At 35.8% G+C, this 19687-nt stretch overlaps 5 protein-coding genes across 15 annotated transcripts in view; 2 read left to right on the top strand and 3 right to left on the bottom strand.

The window, feature by feature from the left end:
* Window positions 1–1729: 1729 nt before the first annotated feature.
* LOC105829445 lies at window positions 1730–5674 on the bottom strand. The gene is made up of 3 exons (XM_012668293.3): window positions 5212–5674; window positions 4895–5092; window positions 1730–4817 (listed from the first exon to the last, which is right to left on the bottom strand). Exons 1-3 carry the CDS (start codon window positions 5321–5323, stop codon window positions 1900–1902), a joined length of 3228 nt encoding a protein of 1075 aa, XP_012523747.1. The 5' UTR covers window positions 5324–5674; the 3' UTR covers window positions 1730–1899.
* Window positions 5675–6504: 830 nt separating this feature from the next.
* On the bottom strand, window positions 6505–9552 carry LOC105829443 (gastrulation defective protein 1 homolog). 2 transcript variants are annotated; one of them, XM_036288204.1, is made up of 3 exons: window positions 9467–9552; window positions 8604–9160; window positions 6505–8225 (listed from the first exon to the last, which is right to left on the bottom strand). In XM_036288204.1, the coding sequence occupies exons 2-3, from the start codon at window positions 9111–9113 to the stop codon at window positions 6759–6761; spliced, it is 1977 nt and encodes a 658-aa protein (XP_036144097.1). In that variant the 5' UTR covers window positions 9114–9160; window positions 9467–9552; the 3' UTR covers window positions 6505–6758. The 2 variants fall into 2 exon arrangements, with proteins under 2 accessions (XP_036144097.1, XP_036144096.1); XM_036288203.1 differs by lacking the exon at window positions 9467–9552 and adding an exon at window positions 9262–9446.
* Window positions 9553–9637: 85 nt separating this feature from the next.
* Window positions 9638–12212, top strand: LOC105829444 (putative histone-lysine N-methyltransferase 1). Its single transcript, XM_028190625.2, has 3 exons — window positions 9638–9852; window positions 10215–10357; window positions 10616–12212. Exons 1-3 carry the CDS (start codon window positions 9674–9676, stop codon window positions 12184–12186), a joined length of 1893 nt encoding a protein of 630 aa, XP_028046426.2. The 5' UTR covers window positions 9638–9673; the 3' UTR covers window positions 12187–12212.
* Window positions 12213–12432: 220 nt separating this feature from the next.
* Window positions 12433–19687, bottom strand: part of LOC105838385 (protein cycle) — a 38323-nt gene continuing 31068 nt past the window's right edge. For 5 of the 9 annotated variants that reach the window (XM_028190618.2, XM_028190616.2, XM_028190617.2 and 2 more), the window contains 8 exons: window positions 18883–19065; window positions 15708–15969; window positions 15477–15615; window positions 15144–15262; window positions 14991–15067; window positions 14760–14917; window positions 14537–14696; window positions 12433–14273 (listed from right to left, as the gene is read on the bottom strand). In XM_028190618.2, coding sequence (XP_028046419.1) covers window positions 14089–14273; window positions 14537–14696; window positions 14760–14917; window positions 14991–15067; window positions 15144–15262; window positions 15477–15615; window positions 15708–15969; window positions 18883–19065 — 1283 coding nt within the window. In that variant the 3' untranslated portion in view covers window positions 12433–14088. Of the gene's footprint in view, window positions 14274–14536; window positions 14697–14759; window positions 14918–14990; window positions 15068–15139; window positions 15263–15476; window positions 15616–15707; window positions 15970–18882; window positions 19066–19687 lie in introns of those variants that run through there. The other 4 variants (XM_028190623.2, XM_036288202.1, XM_028190620.2 and 1 more) reach the window with 3 other exon arrangements.
* LOC118646014 (DNA-directed RNA polymerase I subunit RPA43-like) lies at window positions 16717–18607 on the top strand. Of its 2 annotated transcripts, XM_036288206.1 has the most exons (4): window positions 16729–17129; window positions 17488–17630; window positions 17884–18020; window positions 18127–18605. In XM_036288206.1, the coding sequence occupies exons 1-4, from the start codon at window positions 16942–16944 to the stop codon at window positions 18157–18159; spliced, it is 501 nt and encodes a 166-aa protein (XP_036144099.1). In that variant the 5' UTR covers window positions 16729–16941; the 3' UTR covers window positions 18160–18605. The 2 variants fall into 2 exon arrangements, with proteins under 2 accessions (XP_036144098.1, XP_036144099.1); XM_036288205.1 differs by having other exon boundaries at window positions 16717–17129; window positions 17884–18607.

Below are 19687 nucleotides of genomic sequence, written 5' to 3' on the forward strand. Positions count from 1 at the left end.
CGCAAAACGAGGGCGGTCGGGATGAGCTGCTGCGCGAAGGCCAAATCTCTCGTCTCTCGCGTGATTCACTCGCCGCGCCGCAATAATTGCGGCGCGTCCAGCCGAGCGGACTCGCCGATCATTTTTTCGCGGGGTTTGAGGGGAAACAATCGCCGTCGGCGATGGGGTATAACGAGCGGCGCGTGGCGGTGTCGCGTGGCTACAAATGCCCGCTCAAACATCGCGGCCCGGCGAAAATAAGTCTCGCCTAATTGAGGCGGCCGTTCCATTATAGAGATTAGACTTCAAACAAGGCCTTGCATTGTGGAGTATGCGTGCGTACGTGTGTATACGTACGCTCGCGTGATTAATTAAAACCTTGGGAAACATTATCCTTTTTGAAGGGAAGTTCATTATGGATGTTAAAAATAGAAATTCGAAATTTGCTCGACAATGAGAAACTAAATAATTAAAAACGTAAATTCTGGTTATCGTTACATTGAGTTATACTCGAGTTTCGTTATCGAATGCGTCACGAATTGCATGAGCGCAGTTACGTCAATGCGACGTTCGATCTGTTGCAAATATTTGCAAAGTCGGCGCGTCACGGCCGTTTGGCGCGGAATGAATGCGATACGTTTACCTGTATAATTGGAATACTTACAAATCGGGCCAACATTGTATAACATTAGAGCTATCAATTTATTAATCTTATTTATTTTTATTATTTAAATATACTATAGCTCAGGTTTGGGTAGTAATTAAAAAAGTAAAAGTTAAATAATATACTTAGAAAGTTACATTTAACTTAACTTAGTTAATTTCAAATAAGTCATTGTTTAACTTTAACTAGTTATTTTTGAAACTTTAACTTTCTTGCTAAAAATAAATTAAACAATTTTTTAATCGTGTATATATCACGACAAAAGTCATATTGTCAGAAAATGTACCGTTATAAATTTAATAAAAATTTACAAATGCAGCAATAATTACACATTTTTTCTAGATTTAATTTAATATAAAGAATGTTTTAATCCCGATTTATTAAGTTAAACCAGCTTTAACAAGAAAAAAAACTAAATAATCTTTTTTTTTTATAATTTAACACGTGCTCGATCTTTGACAACTTGCCTAATGTTGTCCTATCTATCAGCGTCATAAAGCAATATAAATAATTTTTGTTGTGAACGTTGTGGAAAAACAAGGTGTTTACTCAGGCAAAAGATTGTCGTTACAGAGCGAACGAGATTAGGAAGATATTTATAACCGTAGAGATATCACAATAGACTTATATACATATAATGCGATTATATAAGCAAATAATGTACGCGCATGTAAACCGGAATAAGTACATAAAAACACGGTAATACTTGATGATTGATTAACTAAATGCTTGCTTAAAGTACGAATGAAAGTATCAAGTGTCAAAGGGGTGAGAACCATTACATTTCGTTCATATCAAAGTAATGAGAAAATCTTAACAACTTTTACAAGTAAATTAGTTTTTGATGCAAGCAAATTTTAAGATAATTAAATTAATCGATGAATAGGTTGCACCAATTATAAATTTTAACAAAAAAAAAGGGGTAATATAAATAGTATTTCATAGTATTTCAAAATTTTAACTATCTTCTTTATCTCATTAACACAAAAATTAATTAAATTCAAATCTATATAAGAATTAAAAAAAAATACAAAAATTATTTTTCTATTGACATAGAGCTTACAGATTATGTAATAAAAAAATATATTTTACATTTTATTTGCATTTATCAAAAATATATTATCAGTAATGTGTATTAGTAACATTATATAATATTTTTATAATTACATATATGTACACTCAACGTTATTCTAAACATTACAAACAGCTTCAAAAATAGTTAATATATTATATCGCATTGATATCTTTAATGTCATTCACTCGGTATCGAGTATGGGAACATGTAACTTTTCTGGATCATAAGGAATGTTGTTTTTATTTCCGGGCATTAGCATAGGCACGACTTTAACGCGGAATTCATACGGCAGAAAATCCTGACAGAAATGATAAAAATCATTACGAGTATTGATAATATTTAACCGTGCCATTTCCTTCATCAAAGCATCCATTTCGGTCTTATAACTTTCGTACTTTTTACGACGTTCAATGATAGCGACTATTTTGGCCAATTCCTGTACGAATTTTTCGGACTTTACTCTTGCTGCCAATTTGTACTTCGGCTCCATACGATTCCACAGAAACTTGTAGAAACGATCAGTAACCCAGTGTTTCGGACGCGGAAGCCTCGGTGCTCTATATACTTTTCCATTTACTAAGAATGCCTTATCCACTACTTTCATAGGCTTCGCAAGCAACTTCTTTTTCGTGGTTTGTTTAAGCATTACAGATTTCGCATATTTTTTCATTTGTAATGTAGATTTTTTCTCATCCGTTATGGCTATTTTCATCGCGGCCATCTCTCGAGATTTTATTCTCTCTAATTTAGACTTAATCTTCTCCATTTTTTCGAAGACTTGCGATCTCTGCGCGTCTTGGCTCGATTGGTCCATCGCTATTGAAGTTTGTTTTATCTTGAAGAAATCATCTATCTTTTTCAATGATGAATTTACCTTACTAACAGAAATACCTTTGCTGGTTGACGGTTTAATCGACATGCGACTGTTTTGAGATTTGCTCGAACTTTTGTCCTTACGTCCAATTTCTCTATTCTCTCTAATACTGGTCCTGTTTGAAATCTGCACGCTCTGCCGATCTACTATTTTATTGCTCGTTTCAGCCCTCGTCAAAGTGGAATTTGGTTGAATTGTTTGCCTCGCAGGTTCTTCTGTATCATCAGCCATTTCAGCTGGCGTAATAGTGCTTTTGTGCCTTTCTATATTGTTTGTACTAACTTTTGAAATTCTTGTAGAACTTATTATTTCCGAGACACTGCCAATATTTATTTCCGAGTCTACAGATACATCATCATCTTCCTCGTTGATCCAGTTTAGAGATCGCTTAGGCAACTGCGTATTTTTACTCGCGGATTGTTTTGGTGTTTCAGGCCGATTTCTTAAACTGATACGCGTTAAAACAACACGAAGTTCCTTATTAAAAGGATTGATCAATTTAGACACTCGTTTGGGCGTACTTAAATCTTGTTCTACAGCTACATCATTATGTACATCATCGTTTACAATTGCATGTGTTATTATCTTATTGGTACTTGACCTACCAACAGATAGCATTGTATTGGTATGTGAATGTTCCTCCAAAGGACTCTTTCTGATGGACTTGCGGCTGAAAGAAGCTTGTTTTTCTGACGTTGTAGCTACTATACTCTTTCGAGAACTTGATTTAGATATATTTGCGAGATCGCTGTTTGCCAGTTGTGTATCCCTGAGTTCTAATGATACATTAAGTTTCTTAGGTACATTTTCCTCGACATTTAACGACGTAACGGATATTTCCTCAGACTCTTCCTCGTTTGCAACTTCATCCTCTTTTGATTGCAAGTTTTCTTCTTCCATTACAGCTCCACGTACCTCGATAATCTTTATCGTAGACCTGTCTTGCTCGAGAGAACCATGATTGTCTTCAGTTGAAACGTGACTTTCTCTTGTACTAATATTACCATCTTTTCTAAGTATTTCCTCAAACGGGTTAGGCTCTTTAGTTAGACTCTTACGTGAATTTTCTAAAATTTTTGATGTTGGCTTCAAAGATACGGCTTCAAAAATTTTTCTCCTGAGAGATTTGTTATCTGTGGACGAGCTGCTCAAATCGACCGCTTCAATATTATTTTTGACGTCTTGTATGTTTAATGATTGCTTCTTAGCTGCACTTAGAGACAATCTTGAACTTTGACGAATTGGAGATTTCTCGAGCGTGATATTATTTTTAGATCTATTGATGGATAATTCTTTTGAAGGGCGGAGTGGCGAGAGTGACATTAATGGTGCTTCGTTAAAATCATTTTCCTTATTCAGATCAGACAAATTCAAGCTACTATTGTCGGCTAAAGCGTCCGCGAAAGCATTTTTTCCCACGCTTTTTCGTGTGCGCTGTAGAAAGGTAGATTTACGCTGTTTCTCATTAAGATCAGACAAACTCGAGCTGCTATCGTCGGCTAAAGCATCCGTGAAGGCATTTTTTCCCACGCTTCTCCGTGTGCGTTGTCCAAAGGCAAATTTACGCTTCAAAAATTGACTAGGAGCGATCTCGGTGCTCTCATCGGTGTCTTGAACGATCACCTCAACGTTGGCCTCAGATGCTGCGTCCTCGACATTTGGAGGTGGCAAATTCAAGGAGATAGCATTGATACTCTCTAGCGGTATTGCTTGAGATGCTCTCATAGATTTCCCATGATCGCCACTGCAATCCTTATTCGTATCAATATCTCCATGCATCGAACGCCTCGAAGATTCTTTTTGAAGTGCGATCGATTTTCTCGTGACGTTGCCACTCAGAACACCCTCTGTTAGTACATCCTGAAAAGGATTTTGATCATCTGTACTCGCGTTTCGTCTTGTTCTTCTAGAAATAGTTGGCTTCAATTTCAAAATATTCCCAGTCGCGCTCAAATTACTGTCCTCCTCGTCCTCCTGCAAGTTTTCTCTCTGAGGTGAGACATCTTTATCCAAATCACTATGGAACTCAGAATAGTTGACTCGTTTCCCCCGTAAATTTAATGGAATAGTTGTCTCGGTTTCATTCAGTGCTTTTGAGAAAGCGTTGTTAATGCTCTTTCTGCTATTCGTTGCCTTCAGATAAACTTTCTTCTTTCTTAAGTCATGCATCGATTCTTTCTCCGATTCGGACGTCGAAACTTGCAATATATTGGCTTTAACTATCTCTAAAAAGATAACGTATATTATAAGTATTGTAATATCTACAGTAAAAAAAAAAATTGAATGCTCTGACGATTCATACCTGCGCTAAGATTGCGTCTCATTGAAATACTGGACTTGCTGCCAGAGGCTTCCAAATTTTTCCACCATTCCATAGAACCGTAGGTAGAATTCAACTCTGAACGTTCGTTCAGTTGTCCAGGCGTCTCGTTTACACTGTAAATGTGGGAATGCCGCGGAGATGTATCCTCCTCCAAGTTGTTCCACCAGAATGTTCGTCCTGTAGAAAAAGCGGTGCATAAAAGTATCAAATTAAAATCAACTTTACGTTTTCATGGTGGTTCATCTGTGACAATAAAACGCTGCAAAACGAAATGATGAGGAAAAAAACGTGTCTACCTTCATCCACGATGTTTGTATCCGGATCGAGAAATCCGGAACCAAAAGAGTCGTTGGATCTATGCCTGGAGTTTCGTCCGTGTATTCGATTGAAGCTCTTCCTCTTAGCCATGTTTACGGGAAAGAAACAATTATATGATGAAGACAACTAAATTTTTATCTTTATGCGGTTTCTATCTACAATTCAAAGCCGTTTGAGAACGCTTGAAGTTTTAGAGCCACAAACTGCTCTCGAACTAATCGAAACATGATTATTTCATCGTTACGTCGCAAGAACCCGCGCAATTTCTACCTCCAGCCGCACAAATACGTCGTAGATTCGAAATTCGAACCGATTGCACGTCAGACGATCACGTAAGGTTACGTAGCATAACCTTTTCGCATGTCGGCATAAGGGCCTTCACCTATGCCATAAGGAATTAACCAATTATATTCGATTATTCTTCTCATATTCGATTATAATTGGTCAATTTCTTATGGCATAAGGCTTACTACACCTTGTAGTCCGGCCTTATGCCCAGTCTACAATGAGTCGTTGGTCGTAAGAAATTTAACCAATCACAGTTGATCTTAGAGAAGAATAACCGAACATAATTGGTTAAATTTCTTACGACCAACGACCAACGACTCATTGTAGACTGGGCATTACACTGGTGCAATAAGTTAAAGACAAATATATTTTTTCTCATTCTAACTTATTGCATCAGTGCAGCTAAAAAGAACAGACCAATTGTTGTCTAGTAAATCGCTCTTTCTTGAAGACAATAAAGGATCGCTCTCCATTTTTTTAATATCAAATTCTTATAAAATTAGTTTTTCAGAAATATATAAAAATCAAGTATTTTTTATATTGAATTATCAATTATTTTATGATTATACCAACCAAACTCGATTATTTTCTTATAATGAAATTACTGTATAAATAAAACAGCACTTTTAAAAAACTGTTTGAATTAAATTTCAAAAGAAAAACCTGAAAACTATCCAATGGCAAATAACCGATTATTATACATAATCTATGCGCAATTGGATCGCAGCCTATAAAATATATATACTTTTTTTAAATACATAAATAATATACTCAATATAAATTGTCTTTGAGATGAAATAAAAACTAAAATAAATCGTGAAGTTACCTCCTTGGAACTTAGTGGATTTCTGAAGAATCACTAAAAAGAATTTGGATCACATTGTAGTGCCGATGCAAAAAATATATATCATCTCTATTCCACAATCTGACAATACGGAGAAATAGCAGTGATTTGATGGTCAGGAAACAAAATGTTGCGCGAGTCAAATTGACAATAGGAATAAATCCCCTTTTATATGCATCATTCCAGTATAGAATATTCAATATGCTGCAATGTAATGCTTCCGATAAAGTTACATTTCTCTCCAATTAATCAAAAGACACGATAATAAAAGTGTTTTCATTTTCTCTTTGTGCATCCTACGAGCAGAAATATCACGATTATATTTACATGGATACATATAATTACACGATACGTATTATATATAATCTGTATATACACAAGGCGCATATAAATCTAAGTTTTTTGTTTCTTATTACTCGGTCCGCTATCTTGATCGTCGTTTTGAAAAATCGTTTTCGGCTGCGTCTTCTTGTATGCAGGTGCGATCCAGTACGGTTCCTCCTCGGCTATCTTGGCGTATTTCAGAATGGCCTCTCTTGGATCCTGATCATCCTCTATCCGTTTGCTCAACCCGAGATTGCGTATGACATAGGAGCTGAGCGTTCCTCCAGAGGATGCCACTCTACCGCCCTGACCGGAGGTAATGGGCAGATCTGGACGCCTCGATTTTACCGGATCGAGCCTGTCCTTCTCCATCTGCTTGCGAACCGACTTGGGCCTGTCCTGACGGAACAGGGGAAGCGCATGGGGCGTTATGATCTGCTGGGTGGACATTATTTCGATGTGCTTCTGCTTCATGTGCGTCTTGACAACGCACAGTTTGGCGCCTCTCATGCTCTTTTTGGGATCGTAGTACACCTTGACGATGCCGTTGCCACAGCCGACGAACACCTGATTCAACTTTGGGTGCCACAGAGTCTTTATCACATGAGAGTTTGTCACAGGGATCTCTCTGATCAGGTCAAACGTCTTGCTGTCGTAGAGTAGCACCCTACCGGTCGTCTTTCCCTTGTTCAAGGATTCCCCGGTGATGATCATCGAGTCATCAGGGCTGAACATGCAATCCGTGGTGTCGTAACGCGAGAACAATCCCTTGGCTTCGAAGATCGGCGCCTTGAATGCCCGTAAGTCCCATAATTTCAGAGTGTCATCGCAGGCCCGGCTTGCCAACAGCTGCCCGAGGTACGAGAAACTCAGGCTCGATACCTCGCTGGACGATGCGTGCGCGCCGCGCAGCACGAGGGACGGATTCACGAAATTCTTCCTGTGGTCCCACATCTGAATCGAGCCGTCTATACAGCCGCACGCAACGGCTGCGCCTTCCCGACTGTAAGCGCACGTGGTGGGGATGGTCTTCACGCCGTTTTGCGCACGGCATTTTATCAGGCTCTTGTGTCCGCGCGGCCTGTACAAATTCCATATTCGGCAGGTGCTGTCCTGAGAGCAGGTCAGATACTCCTCCTTGGTGAACGGATGCCAACAGCCGCTGTTCAGACTGGCGGTGTGACCCTTTGTGCGCGCCATATCCGTGATGTACTGATCGCCCTTGACGGTCTCACATTTCTCAAAGCCATCCCGATCCAGGACTTTAGCCTGCGCCGCGCCCGAGACCACCAGTATCACGTCCCCGGTCATGGAATACTGCAAGCACTTAATAGGATGATTCTCGCAAGGCTGCAATGTTCTGAAACTCTTCATAGATGTGTCCATGCCGGCGAAATCCCAGAAGCAGACGTCGTAGTCAATGGAACCAGAGGCTAGTCGAGCTCCGGATGGATCCGCGGCGATGGCGATCACAGCTTTTGTGCCGTGAGTCATTGAGACTTCGTGAGAACAGGGAATCTTGTCTCTTAATGTTACCTGTAATAGTATGTAATATAGGTATGGTAAGTGAAAAAGCAGAAAAAGTAAAAGAGAAAAAAAACTCGAGAGAGAATATTTAATAGGTATTTAGTCGAGGCCAAACTCTCATTTTTAGAAAACAATTATAATTTTTATAAAAGACAAAAGATTGGTATCTCATTCTGAATAATTATTTGAATATTAGAGATCATCCATTTGGTGATGAATAAAGCAATCATTCTTATTCTCTTTACAGATAGAGAATTGATATGAATGTCATACTGCATTATATAATTAATGATAAGGATGCACTCCAATGGTCATTGACCAGATACTGAATGGCTCTGAAAATTCCAGGTTCTTTCTTCCAGTAGTTAACATTTTGACTATACACACCTCTTCTTCCTCTTCAGACAATTCTTCGTCATCGTCATCTTCGCTTTCATTTTTCTCCTCATCTTTCTTTTCTGCATTCGAATCCTTAGTCGCATCCGAAGTGACGGGTATCAGAGATGGTATAGGTGGACCAATGATATCGTCGTCGTCGTCATCGTCGTCGCTCATCTCGTCCTTTTTAGATTCCGCGATCTCGCTGGGTTTCTCTTTCTCGATCGTGCTTGCCTTATTGCTGTTGATGGTTCTGGTGATGTTCTCCATCATCTCCTGCACGTCGAAGGACTTGGCCTTTTTACCAAAGCCCGTGATACCCATCATCTTCTGCATATTCTGGGTCTCCTCCTCGTCCTCCGGCTTGATCTCGTCCATCTTCTTCACATTGTTCTCCTCGCGTTTTTTACCGAAAGTACCGAATCCCCCAGAGCTGAAAGTCTCGACCGGTGCCTCTGATTCCGGTTTATCTAAATTGGCACTGATCTTGCCAAAGGTTATAGTCTTCTTCGAATTCATGATTGCCGGACGACGGCGACTCGGTATTTTAAATCCACATGCAGTTCCTAATTACAATACGGTGTAACGTGTAATAAAACGAGAAGTTTTGTTGATCACATTAAATAATTATTTCAACAATAATTCTCCGCAACGAATACATAAGTACATATCGCTCAATGTAGTTTGTTATGATTAATGATTGGGTTTGTTCCTTTTCCACATCCATAGGCCATGGACTTGAACGCTAAAAACTTTTTTGCGCAGTTCAGCTTTCCTCTTTTTCTTTTCACATTGAAGAAAAAAGGAGAAAAGATAAACCGCGCAAGAACACGCAAGAAGTTCAATCTAGCGATATGAAAAAAGGAACAAACCTATTGATAATTTTATCCGCCGACGCCGCCGATGGCGCCGATGCTGATTAGCGCAGCGGGAGTCGAACAATGGAGTTAACCTCAAAAACGTTGCGTCCTAACCTATGATCTACGTCGTTTCACATAGGAATATTCCTTCGGCATGTATCCTTCGTTTTAAGCGATACTCAATATAAAAATTGTCTTTAAAGCGAGATAAAATTTCAAATGAATCGCGAAATTACGTGGAGCTCTCTGGAGCTTAGTGAACTCCTGGAAGACGAGGATTCTCACGTGCATTTTACGAGGACCACCAAACACCTCGCGTTACATCCGTACCACTTGAACAACGTTCAGCGAGGTGTCAATCATATTTTGAGATCGTCCTTAAATACTTACGACAAAGAGTACGCATTCATCTATATATCTTTTCAAAGGCATAAAATCTCCATGTCTGATTTTTCAATTATTTATACGCTTTAATAGATATTTTATTTAATGTTTATCAGTGAAATAAAAAGATCGAATTGAGCAATTACTATTTTATTGCTATTTTATTATTTATATTACTGAGATTTGCTACCTGCATGTATTGCATATTTAAGTAAAACTATGTGATAAACTGAAAATAATATATTAGATACTATGCATGGATAAAAATATGCTAGGAGAAACATATTCCAAGATTACTTTCATAAATAATTATATATATATATAATTATTAGAAAACTTGTAATAAAGAATTTAACATAATAATTATGTGTTTTAGATTGAAAGGGTTTGTGTTAGCCTTTAGAAACCCTAAATTGCTTAGCAATCTGGGAGAGATTCTATATGATTCTCCCTTTATTCACATTGACGTTGAAGCAGATTTTTATCTATTTTGTCCTACAGTTGGAACTTTCCTAAAAGGTAAGTTAAATTATATTTTTATGCTGTACAAATTGTTACTCCATAAAATGATTTTCATTATTTAAAAATTTAAATTGTGTAATCTATTTCTATTGTAATTGTTTTATTTTATAAAATACTAATTTATAATAATTTTTATGATTTTAATGGAAATTAATTTATTAAACTGTATAAATTATAATTTATTTCTATTATATTATTAATTTACATTTTCATAAAATGTTTTTTTTATAATAATTTCTATTTTTTATATTGTAGGCATAGTGAATAAAAAGGGTTTGGATCACATTGTAGTGCTGGTGCACAAAATCTATACCATCTCTATTCCGAAACCTGATGATATCGAGGAATGGCTAGGTGATTTGATGGAGATTGGTCAGGAAGTAAAATGTTGCGTGAGTCAAATTGACAATAGGAGCAAACCGCCTTTCATATGTGCCACTTTAAAATCCGATTATTCACAAGGTTGTAGGTTAAGCTTAAGTAATATTGATAATGTAGATGGTGCAATTGAAAATTTGGATACTTCCATAAGAAATGACACTTTGATTAATGGAGTATCAGATGATGGTGTTTCTGAAAGTGAGAGGAAGAAACATCGAAAGAAACACAAGAAGTCTCGTGAGAATGATACAGAATCTATTAATAAAGTTGACAACAGATCAGAGTCGTATGATAATGTAGGGAATGATATTCCTGTAACTATCAAATCCGAAAAGAAATCGCAATACCAAAATATACAATATGTATTAAATACTGATGATTATTTAAATAATTCAGAAGTTGATAATAGTTCTAAAAAACATAAGAAAAGCAAGAAAGTATCAAAGTCGTTACTTAGTAATGATACAATTTCAGATGAACATATGCAGTTACATAAAGCTGTAAAAAGAGAAAATTCTGTTCCATTAGATAGTGAAACTGAGATGACAAAAAGAAAAAAACATAAGAAATCTAAGGAATCTGATTCAAAAACTGTATTAATAAAGATAGAAAATGAAAAAATTATTTGTAAGACAGAGAACATTCTCGAAAATATTAAAACTGAAAAAGAAGAGCAATATATTAAAACAGAAAAGAAAAAGAAAAAGAAATACACGAAGGAATCTGAATCCGATTCGGAAACTGTATCAACAAAGACCAAAAATGAAGGAGTATTTTATAATACAGACACTATTTCCAAGCATATTAAATCTGAAGAACAACATAAGAAACATATAGTCGATCTCTCTTCAAGTTTAGAAGACAACGCATTTAAAAAGCATAAGAAAAACAAGAAATCACCTATGAAAATGTCAGATTTGGAATCAGATCACGTTGTTACAATAAAAATTGAAAAACAAGATCCACTTATAGACGGAATTACTAATGAAAAATCAAAAAGCCAACTATTAAGTAACGAGACTAAAGTAGAAAATTTAAATGAAAACTTTAAAATGCCTAAATTTCTGACAGAAGATTTTTACAATGATACTTCCGAAAAGAAAAAATGTTCTAAGAAACACACAGTAACTTTAAGAGACTCATTGCCGAAATCTAAAATTAAGAGCAAAAAGGATATAATTAGTGATGACAACGTTTCAGATAAAGAAAGGAAAAAAAGTCCGAGTCCGAAGAAATATGCAAATGTGTTGAAAGATTCCGATTCTGAAATTATAATTAAAAGTGAAAATCTAATGAATGATATTTCCCGAGTGATTAAACATGAGCCTGAAGAGATTCAACACAGGGAAACTACATCAGCAATAGATAGCGATTCGAGTAATTTGAATCTTGATTATGCCTCAAAAAAATTTAAAAAGAAAAAAACGATAAAATCAGAATCATAATTGATATTTTAAGTAAAAAAAAAAAACACTTAAAAATGTTAAATATAAATTAGACTCATTTTTTTTCTATATAATAAAGTTTTATCTATATAATAAAAATGTACAGCTAAGATATTACTACGGTATTTTTATAATTATATATATTTTTTGTAATTGTACGATTAATAAAATCGTTAAATGATAAATACGAAATAATTATATAGAATTACATGCATACGATATGAAAATATGATAAACAGCATATGATACGAAACATAAAAACATTTTATTTGTAAACACAATCTATTGCAACGTATACTTGTAATTGTTGTATACTCTGTAAATCGATCTTAGGTATTTAAACCTCAAAAATTGCGTCGTTATTGTATATTATTTGACAATTATGAGTTACATACACTCAATAACTTATTTCAATCTCACTTCTCAGTTATTTTTCTTAATCAGCAATTCTAACAAATATGAGTATTTATAAACAGTTATGATAAATTTCCATATTTGCAGTCATGAGAAATTCTCTTTATTAAACATCTAACAACGATTTTGTACTTATTAGAGATATCAACACCGTTAATATCTGAATGATTTATCTAGACATTGATAAATCGGAGTACACGATATGTTATATGACAGTTTTCTTATTAGCATAGATGTAAATAATTACATGGTTTCTCTCACTTTGTATATAAGAAAAAAGAAACTCTCGCCTGAGCTTATACACACTGATAGCAATTAACGTAGAAACATACGGAAAATGTTATATTTCAAAATTTGCACCTCGAAATTTAATTCGATCTGTCAAATTGTATTTTTCTAATATCGCGAATTTAAATTTAAGCCTTTAAAATTGTTTTATTTCTTTTGTTTTGTTCGAATTATATTTCTCTGGAGAATGAGAGTTTTTTAATTTGTGAACTTTTACCAAAATGTGTTCTAATAACGAATTCTTTAGAATATAATAACCTTTCTATTTGTATTCTAAAATTATTACAGGATAGAAATTTTCACAATCACCTCGAATTTATCAAGAGATTCACTATCATTTATTTATAACAAACGTCGTTTTCAATATCCATAATGTCTTGTGAATATTTGTGAATATCTTTTTTTAAATATCGGACAATAAATTACAGCAGTGTAATGTCATGTTATTTACATAAATCCTTATCTTACCACATTCCATTCGTGTCTCTTAGAAATATTACGATACTTTTGCACAGATTCGAATCGTACGTTATGACAAAATAAAACATATAGGATTGCTAGATTGCAGCATCGTATAATTTAGTTATCGATGTATTATTTCTAGATGGTACGTTCGGGAGTCCATATTTGCGTACGTAACGAGTAAACTTTGCTTATCTCGTACGTTCACCGAATTAAAAGATTTATTTATAGAAAGTTCTCGCATACAGATATTCCTACAATTTAATTAGGTACACTTAAATGGCATATCACGCGTACATGCATCACGTGCCTGCATATTTACATGTATAACGTTAATTTGTCACCAAAACGTTAGTTTTTTCGTACGTTATTATCCACACTATTGTCACACCACTGTAAATCTTTGAGGGCGTTCGTCAACATTTATTCATCTTTTGCTGTTGAATGCAAAATCTTTTGCCGCCTCTTTTGCAAAGCAATTGTCGTTTTTGAGAAATCAATGACAAATAATAGATAAAGAATGAAAGCATACAGATTTACAAATCCGAATATTGATAAGTAACGATAGTTAATTGATCGCGATTTAGAAGTTCCGTTTAGAAGCTACAATTCGCTTAACTTAATAGAGTCCTATACTTTAAAAGCACCATTTCAGCACCAGGTCTCGTTCGAATGTTCGGAACGCTCGTTTGACCAGAAGATGTTTCTAAAATTGTATACTTATAAAATGCGTACATATTATGGCAATGGCCATGGCAATCCAGAAAAGTCCACGGGACCACCCAGACCCGCGTCCGCTTCCAGCAGGCTCATGATGACAGCCATCGCTGCTTCGTCGTTGCCGTCGGACGGGATCGGATTTGGTGATTCGTTAATCGCGGTGCCGCTAATCATGTCCATCATGTCATCGTCTCGTGACGCGCCTGAAAGGAGGTGGATGTTACGTTGTGCGTGATATCGCTAATATGGGTACGTGGTTGGACAAACAGAATCAATGTTATACTCTGCGTGGGTATCGATTAGCCTTTTTTGAAAGGAAATCTTAGATGTATTAAATCGGTTAAATTGTTCTCACATACACGCGCTAACAAAATCTTTTCTCTTGTCGCTTTCTATTTCTTTCCATCTTTGAATGAACGCATTACATATCAAGAAACGATTCCTTAGAGACAGTAATAGGTATGACCTTGGTCGTTCGCGATGCTGTTGAGCTGCACGTTATTCGCTACGTGGTTGAACGTCGACGTGGGGTTGCTGCTGCTGTTATCGCTGCCAATGCCGCCCGGCTGGGAAACGTCAGGTATTCTTTCCGGTGACGTCGTCGTCATCGTTGTTGTAATTTGTGGCTTTAATCAAAGGTAATTAATTAATTACGTAAGTTGTGTTTAGTCAAATTCATAAATATTTACCTCAGTAGTCATTAAACTAGTTTCCGTCACTGGGCCAGGGCTGCTGCCTGAGGAGTCTTCTCCGCGTCTTTGTAAATCCAGTACCTCCTCCGCGATTTGTCGGCCGATTTTACTTACTTCCACATGGCTCGAGATCAGTCTTTCCAGCCCACCGTTACCTGTTTACGAAAGAAATTAAACATAATCCCTTAATTAATTGCTTCAAAACGTCGCGCTTTACATCGCACTTACTCTGCGTGAAGTAATCATAGTTGTCCTGCACGCTCGAGTCCTCAGATCTGTTATTTCCATCTGGATGAGTGTCGTAGCTGAAAAAACGACAGAGAACTCTTTATACGGTGACAAACTTTTTATACGACGCGTGAAATGATAATTGTTGCTTACAAAATAGCGGAATTCTTGGCGATTAGATACTCGATGTCTTTGGTCCATGGATTCCTGAAGGACTTCCATTCGGACTGCAATCGCACGAAGTTTGCGCTTTTGCTCCTGAACCTGTAGACCTGTAAAAAGTGATAACACGTGCAAGATCAGAACGCAGAATCCGAATTATCGCTGATCCGTCTTTGCGTTAATCAATAATCAATTTGTGAAAACGCGATGACACTATCACGCAGTTATTAACAATTTTAATGTCTTAAAATTAATTTTACTCTCATTATCACTATGGAGTAATGATTGCGGAATGATAACGATAAGCGGCACTATCATAATCACCTGCGTGGTAACGCGCTCGGAAGTTTGCAACGCGGCTTTATGAGATTCCGCCAGGTGAGGAATGTCGTCGTGGTGATAGTATTCATACATACTAGTACCAAGCAGTTCCTGGGGTAGAAAGCCCAATACTGGAGTAGCTCTAAATGACGGAAAAAAAAGATTCAGATATTTTCATTTATACTAACCATCTTTAACGGTCACGTAACGTCTTTATGATTTCGGTATACTGACCTTTGGTCCACGAACAGAAATTTGCCGTCCATTGCGTGCCGCGAGACGAACTGTATGGGCCTCAAATGGGGCTTCCTCAATAGCAACGTTGTCGTCGATATCATCGTTTGGACCCGGCCGACCGCTACCAAGCAGGATAAATTACAAGCCTCGCTGTCGACCTCGCCCTCCTGCTCCTCGAGACCGATCTTCGCAGGCGCCCAGGACTTCAGGTAACCCGTGCACTGAATCACGCAATACTTCCAATCTAAAAAACACGCGTCTTCGTGCAGACTCGCTGTTCAAAATCGCAAATTTTACAAATACAAATTATATTTAATTTTACATATTGTATTATTATATTATTATATTATATTTAATTTTACATTATATTATAATGTTGTATATAATATATTATTGTTGTATTGTACACTATACGAAGAGATGATACGATAAGTAAGGGAAAGTATCGGGACTTTACGAGATTGCCGGCGAGGTATTTGATGAGGATATATCAGCGATCCTTTCACCGGTGTTTTGTTGCAATACTACACGGTTTCTATTTTTCATCTTTGATGAGTCACAAATATGCGACAAATTTGCCGATTGGGCATGTATCGATTTTCAATTCAAATATTCTAAATCGTAACAATCATATTTTTCTGCCCTGCGAGGTGTGTTTTGCTTCTTGAAAGAAAATTAAATCCATTATCGGAGAAGAGGACACAACTTATAAGATTTAGTCCCTATTTTTTGTTAGAAAAAAGAATTTGAAAAAATATGCAATGGACATAAAAATGTTCGGACTGTGTATATTTGCGTAATCATTTTTATAAAAAATAAAAGGTTCGTTAATCAAAGATTTTTCTCTTGTTAAAGAAATATTGTTTTTTTTTTGCAATAAATAAATATAATCAAATAAACACCAATATAAAAAGTGTAAAAAGGAATAAATAATATAATATAAATATAATATATAAATTCAAAATAAATATAATATATGTATAATAAATAAAATAATACAATATAAAAAGTAAGTTTTACCATCAAGGGCCTTTTAAGAAGAAGAAGAAGAAGAAGAAGAAGAAGAAGAAGAGTCGAACAATGGAGTTGACCTCAAAAACGTTGCGTCCTAACCTATGATATAGTCATTTGTCATTTCACATAGGAATATTCCTTCGGCATGTATCCTTCGTTTTAAGCAATACTCGAGTATCAATATACAAATTGTCTTTGAAGCGAGATAAAATTTCAAATGAATCGCGAAGTTACGTGGAGCTCTCTGGAGCTTAGTGAACTCCTGGAAGTCCTGGAAGACGAGGAGTCTCACGTGCATTTCACGAGGACCATCAAACACCTCGCGTTACATCCGTACCACTTGAACAACGTTCAGCGAGGTGTCAATCATATTTTGAGATCGTCCTTAAATACTTACGACAAAGAGTACGCATTCATCTATATCTTTTCAAAGGCATAAAATCTCCATGTCTGATTTTTCAATTATTTATAGATTTATACGCTTTAATAGATATTTTATTTAATGTTTATCTGTGAAATAAAAAGATCGAATTGAGTAATTACTATTTTATTGCTATTTTATTTATATTACTGAGATTTGCTACCTGCATGTATTGCATATTCAAGTAAAACTATGTGATAAACTGGAAATAATATATTAGATACTATGCATGGATAAAAATATGCTAGGAGAATATTCCAAGATTATTTTCATAAATAATTATATATATAATTATTAGAAAACTTGTAATAAAGAATTTAACATAATAATTATGTGTTTTAGATTGAAAGGGTTTGTGTTAGCCTTTAGAAACCCTAAATTGCTTAGCAATCTGGGAGAGATTCTATATGATTCTCCCTTTATTCACATTGACGTTGAAGCAGATTTTTATCTATTTTGTCCTACAATTGGAACTTTCCTAAAAGGTAAGTTAAATTATATTTTTATGCTGTACAAATTGTGTGTTACTCCATAAAATGATTTTCATTATTTAAATTGTGTAATCTATTTCTATTGTAATTGTTTTATTTTATAAAATACTAATTTATAATAATTTTTATGATTTTAATTGAAATTAATTTATTAAACTGTATAAATTATAATTTATTTCTATTATATTGTTAATTTATATTTTCATAAAATGTTTTTTTATAATAATTTCTATTTTTTGTATTGTAGGTATAGTGAATAAAAAGGGTTTGGATCACATTGTAGTGCTGGTGCACAAAATCTATACCATCTCTATTCCAAAACCTGATGATATTGAGGAATGGTTAGGTGATTTGATGGAGATTGGTCAGGAAGTAAAATGTTGCGTGAATCAAATTGACAATAGGAGCAAACCACCTTTCATATGCGCCACTTTAAAATCTGATTATTCACAAGGTTATAGGTTAAGTTTAAGTAATATTGATAATGTAGATGGTGCAATTGAAAATTTGGTTCCTTCCATAAGATATGACACTTCAATTAATGGAGTATCAGATGATGGTGTTTCTGAAAGTGAGAGGAAGAAACGTTGAAAGAAACACAAGAAGTCTCGTGAAAATGATACAGAATCTATTAGTAAAATTGACAACAGATCAGAGTCGTATGATAATGCAGGGAATGATATTCCTATAACTATCAAATCGAAAAGAAATAAAAAGAATTTCTTATGATCGATTTTCAATTCAAATACTCTAAATCGTAACAATCATTTTCTGCCCTGCAAGGTGTTTTGCTTCTTGAAAGAAAATTAAATCCATCACCGGAGAAGAGGACACAACTTAGATTTAGTCCCTTTTTTTTTAGAAAAAAGAATTTGAAAAAATATGCAATAGACATAAAAATGTTCGGACTGTGTATATTTGCGTAATCATTTTTATAAAAAATAAAAGGTTCGTTAATCAAAGATTTTTCTCTTGTTAAAGAAATATTGTTTTTTTTTTGCAATAAATAAATATAATCAAATAAACACCAATATAAAAAGTGTAAAAAGGAATAAATAATATAATATAAATATAATATATAAATTCAAAATAAATATAATATATGTATAATAAATAAAATACAAAATAAAAAGTAAGTTTTAACAAATCTTTCTTTACACGTGCTCGATGACTGATTTGAGTTTTCAATTTTTTTTCCGCGATTGCTGATTGGATTACCGATCTTCGGGTAATCAGCCGCACTCACCTACGTTTTGTTGCTTCTTTCGCCTCTGGCAACCAGCGGCGGTATCAGCTTCCTCCTTCACCTGCATCTCGCCGCAACGGACTCCGTCGACTTTACGCTTCATCCGACAGAAGAAGGATCTCCGCGCACCGGGGCAAAGTCGTGACACACCCTGGGGCACGTCGGTTTTCACCGGTAACATGGCTGAAACAATTACGATGACAGCAACGATCCATCTGTCGATTAATAGTCCCGTTCATCGTTCTATCATTTTTCACATTTTCTTCTTTTTTCTATTTTTATCGTACGTCTAATATTTCTCTTTGCTATTTTTATTTTTCATATCTCTCACATCTCAAACGCAAGAAAAAAGAATATTTATTACACGGTATTAGCGTCGCAATTAATTATTATTAGCATTTTAAATATTTTAACGATCCAAACGCTTTGCAGATCGCAGACGCGATGCAACATCTGAAGAATCCCAGCATTAGACTCGTTCGGCAACTCTACGTCTCCTTTCCTCAACCGAGCTTTCGCAACGCTTTTATCTGGTAGGCACGCCAGTTCAAAGATGTTTATCGACGAAGCTTACGCGAGCAAATGCTGCCGAGCGACTGACATTTATCAGGTGAAGGTGGTGGAAGAGATGCGCGTGGCAACTAATTTGCGTTCGCAATGATCGACGCGTCAAGCGTGAGGCAACGTCGAAAGGCGCTATAATTAATGCTTTGAAGGCGGAAAGTCTTCGCACGCGGCCGGAGAAATTAATGTCCGCGCGATTTGGCTCGCCGAGCCGAAATCTAGAGACGCGCAACGGCAACAG

The sequence above is a fragment of the Monomorium pharaonis genome, chromosome 6 (genome assembly GCF_013373865.1).
Source record: "Monomorium pharaonis isolate MP-MQ-018 chromosome 6, ASM1337386v2, whole genome shotgun sequence".
NCBI lineage: Eukaryota > Metazoa > Arthropoda > Insecta > Hymenoptera > Formicidae > Monomorium > Monomorium pharaonis.

Bases quoted from the DNA above. Each gene is read 5' to 3' on its own strand.
- LOC105829445 (XM_012668293.3), bottom strand. From the start codon at position 5,323: ATGGCTAAGAGGAAGAGCTTCAATCGAATACACGGACGAAACTCCAGG. The intron at 5,093-5,211 runs GTAGACACGTTT...CTTTTTCTACAG, and splicing joins TACAAACATCGTGGATGAAG to GACGAACATTCTGGTGGAAC. The intron at 4,818-4,894 runs GTATGAATCGTC...TTATCTTTTTAG, and splicing joins GAGACGCAATCTTAGCGCAG to AGATAGTTAAAGCCAATATA.
- LOC118646014 (XM_036288205.1), top strand. From the start codon at position 16,942: ATGAATCGCGAAGTTACGTGGAGCTCTCTGGAGCTTAGTGAACTCCTG. The intron at 17,130-17,487 runs GTACGCATTCAT...TATGTGTTTTAG, and splicing joins TTAAATACTTACGACAAAGA to ATTGAAAGGGTTTGTGTTAG. The intron at 17,631-17,883 runs GTAAGTTAAATT...TTTGTATTGTAG, and splicing joins AATTGGAACTTTCCTAAAAG to GTATAGTGAATAAAAAGGGT.
- LOC105829444 (XM_028190625.2), top strand. From the start codon at position 9,674: ATGAATCGCGAAATTACGTGGAGCTCTCTGGAGCTTAGTGAACTCCTG. The intron at 9,853-10,214 runs GTACGCATTCAT...TATGTGTTTTAG, and splicing joins TTAAATACTTACGACAAAGA to ATTGAAAGGGTTTGTGTTAG. The intron at 10,358-10,615 runs GTAAGTTAAATT...TTTATATTGTAG, and splicing joins AGTTGGAACTTTCCTAAAAG to GCATAGTGAATAAAAAGGGT.
- LOC105829443 (XM_036288204.1), bottom strand. From the start codon at position 9,113: ATGAATTCGAAGAAGACTATAACCTTTGGCAAGATCAGTGCCAATTTA. The intron at 8,226-8,603 runs GTGTGTATAGTC...ATACTATTACAG, and splicing joins TGTCTGAAGAGGAAGAAGAG to GTAACATTAAGAGACAAGAT.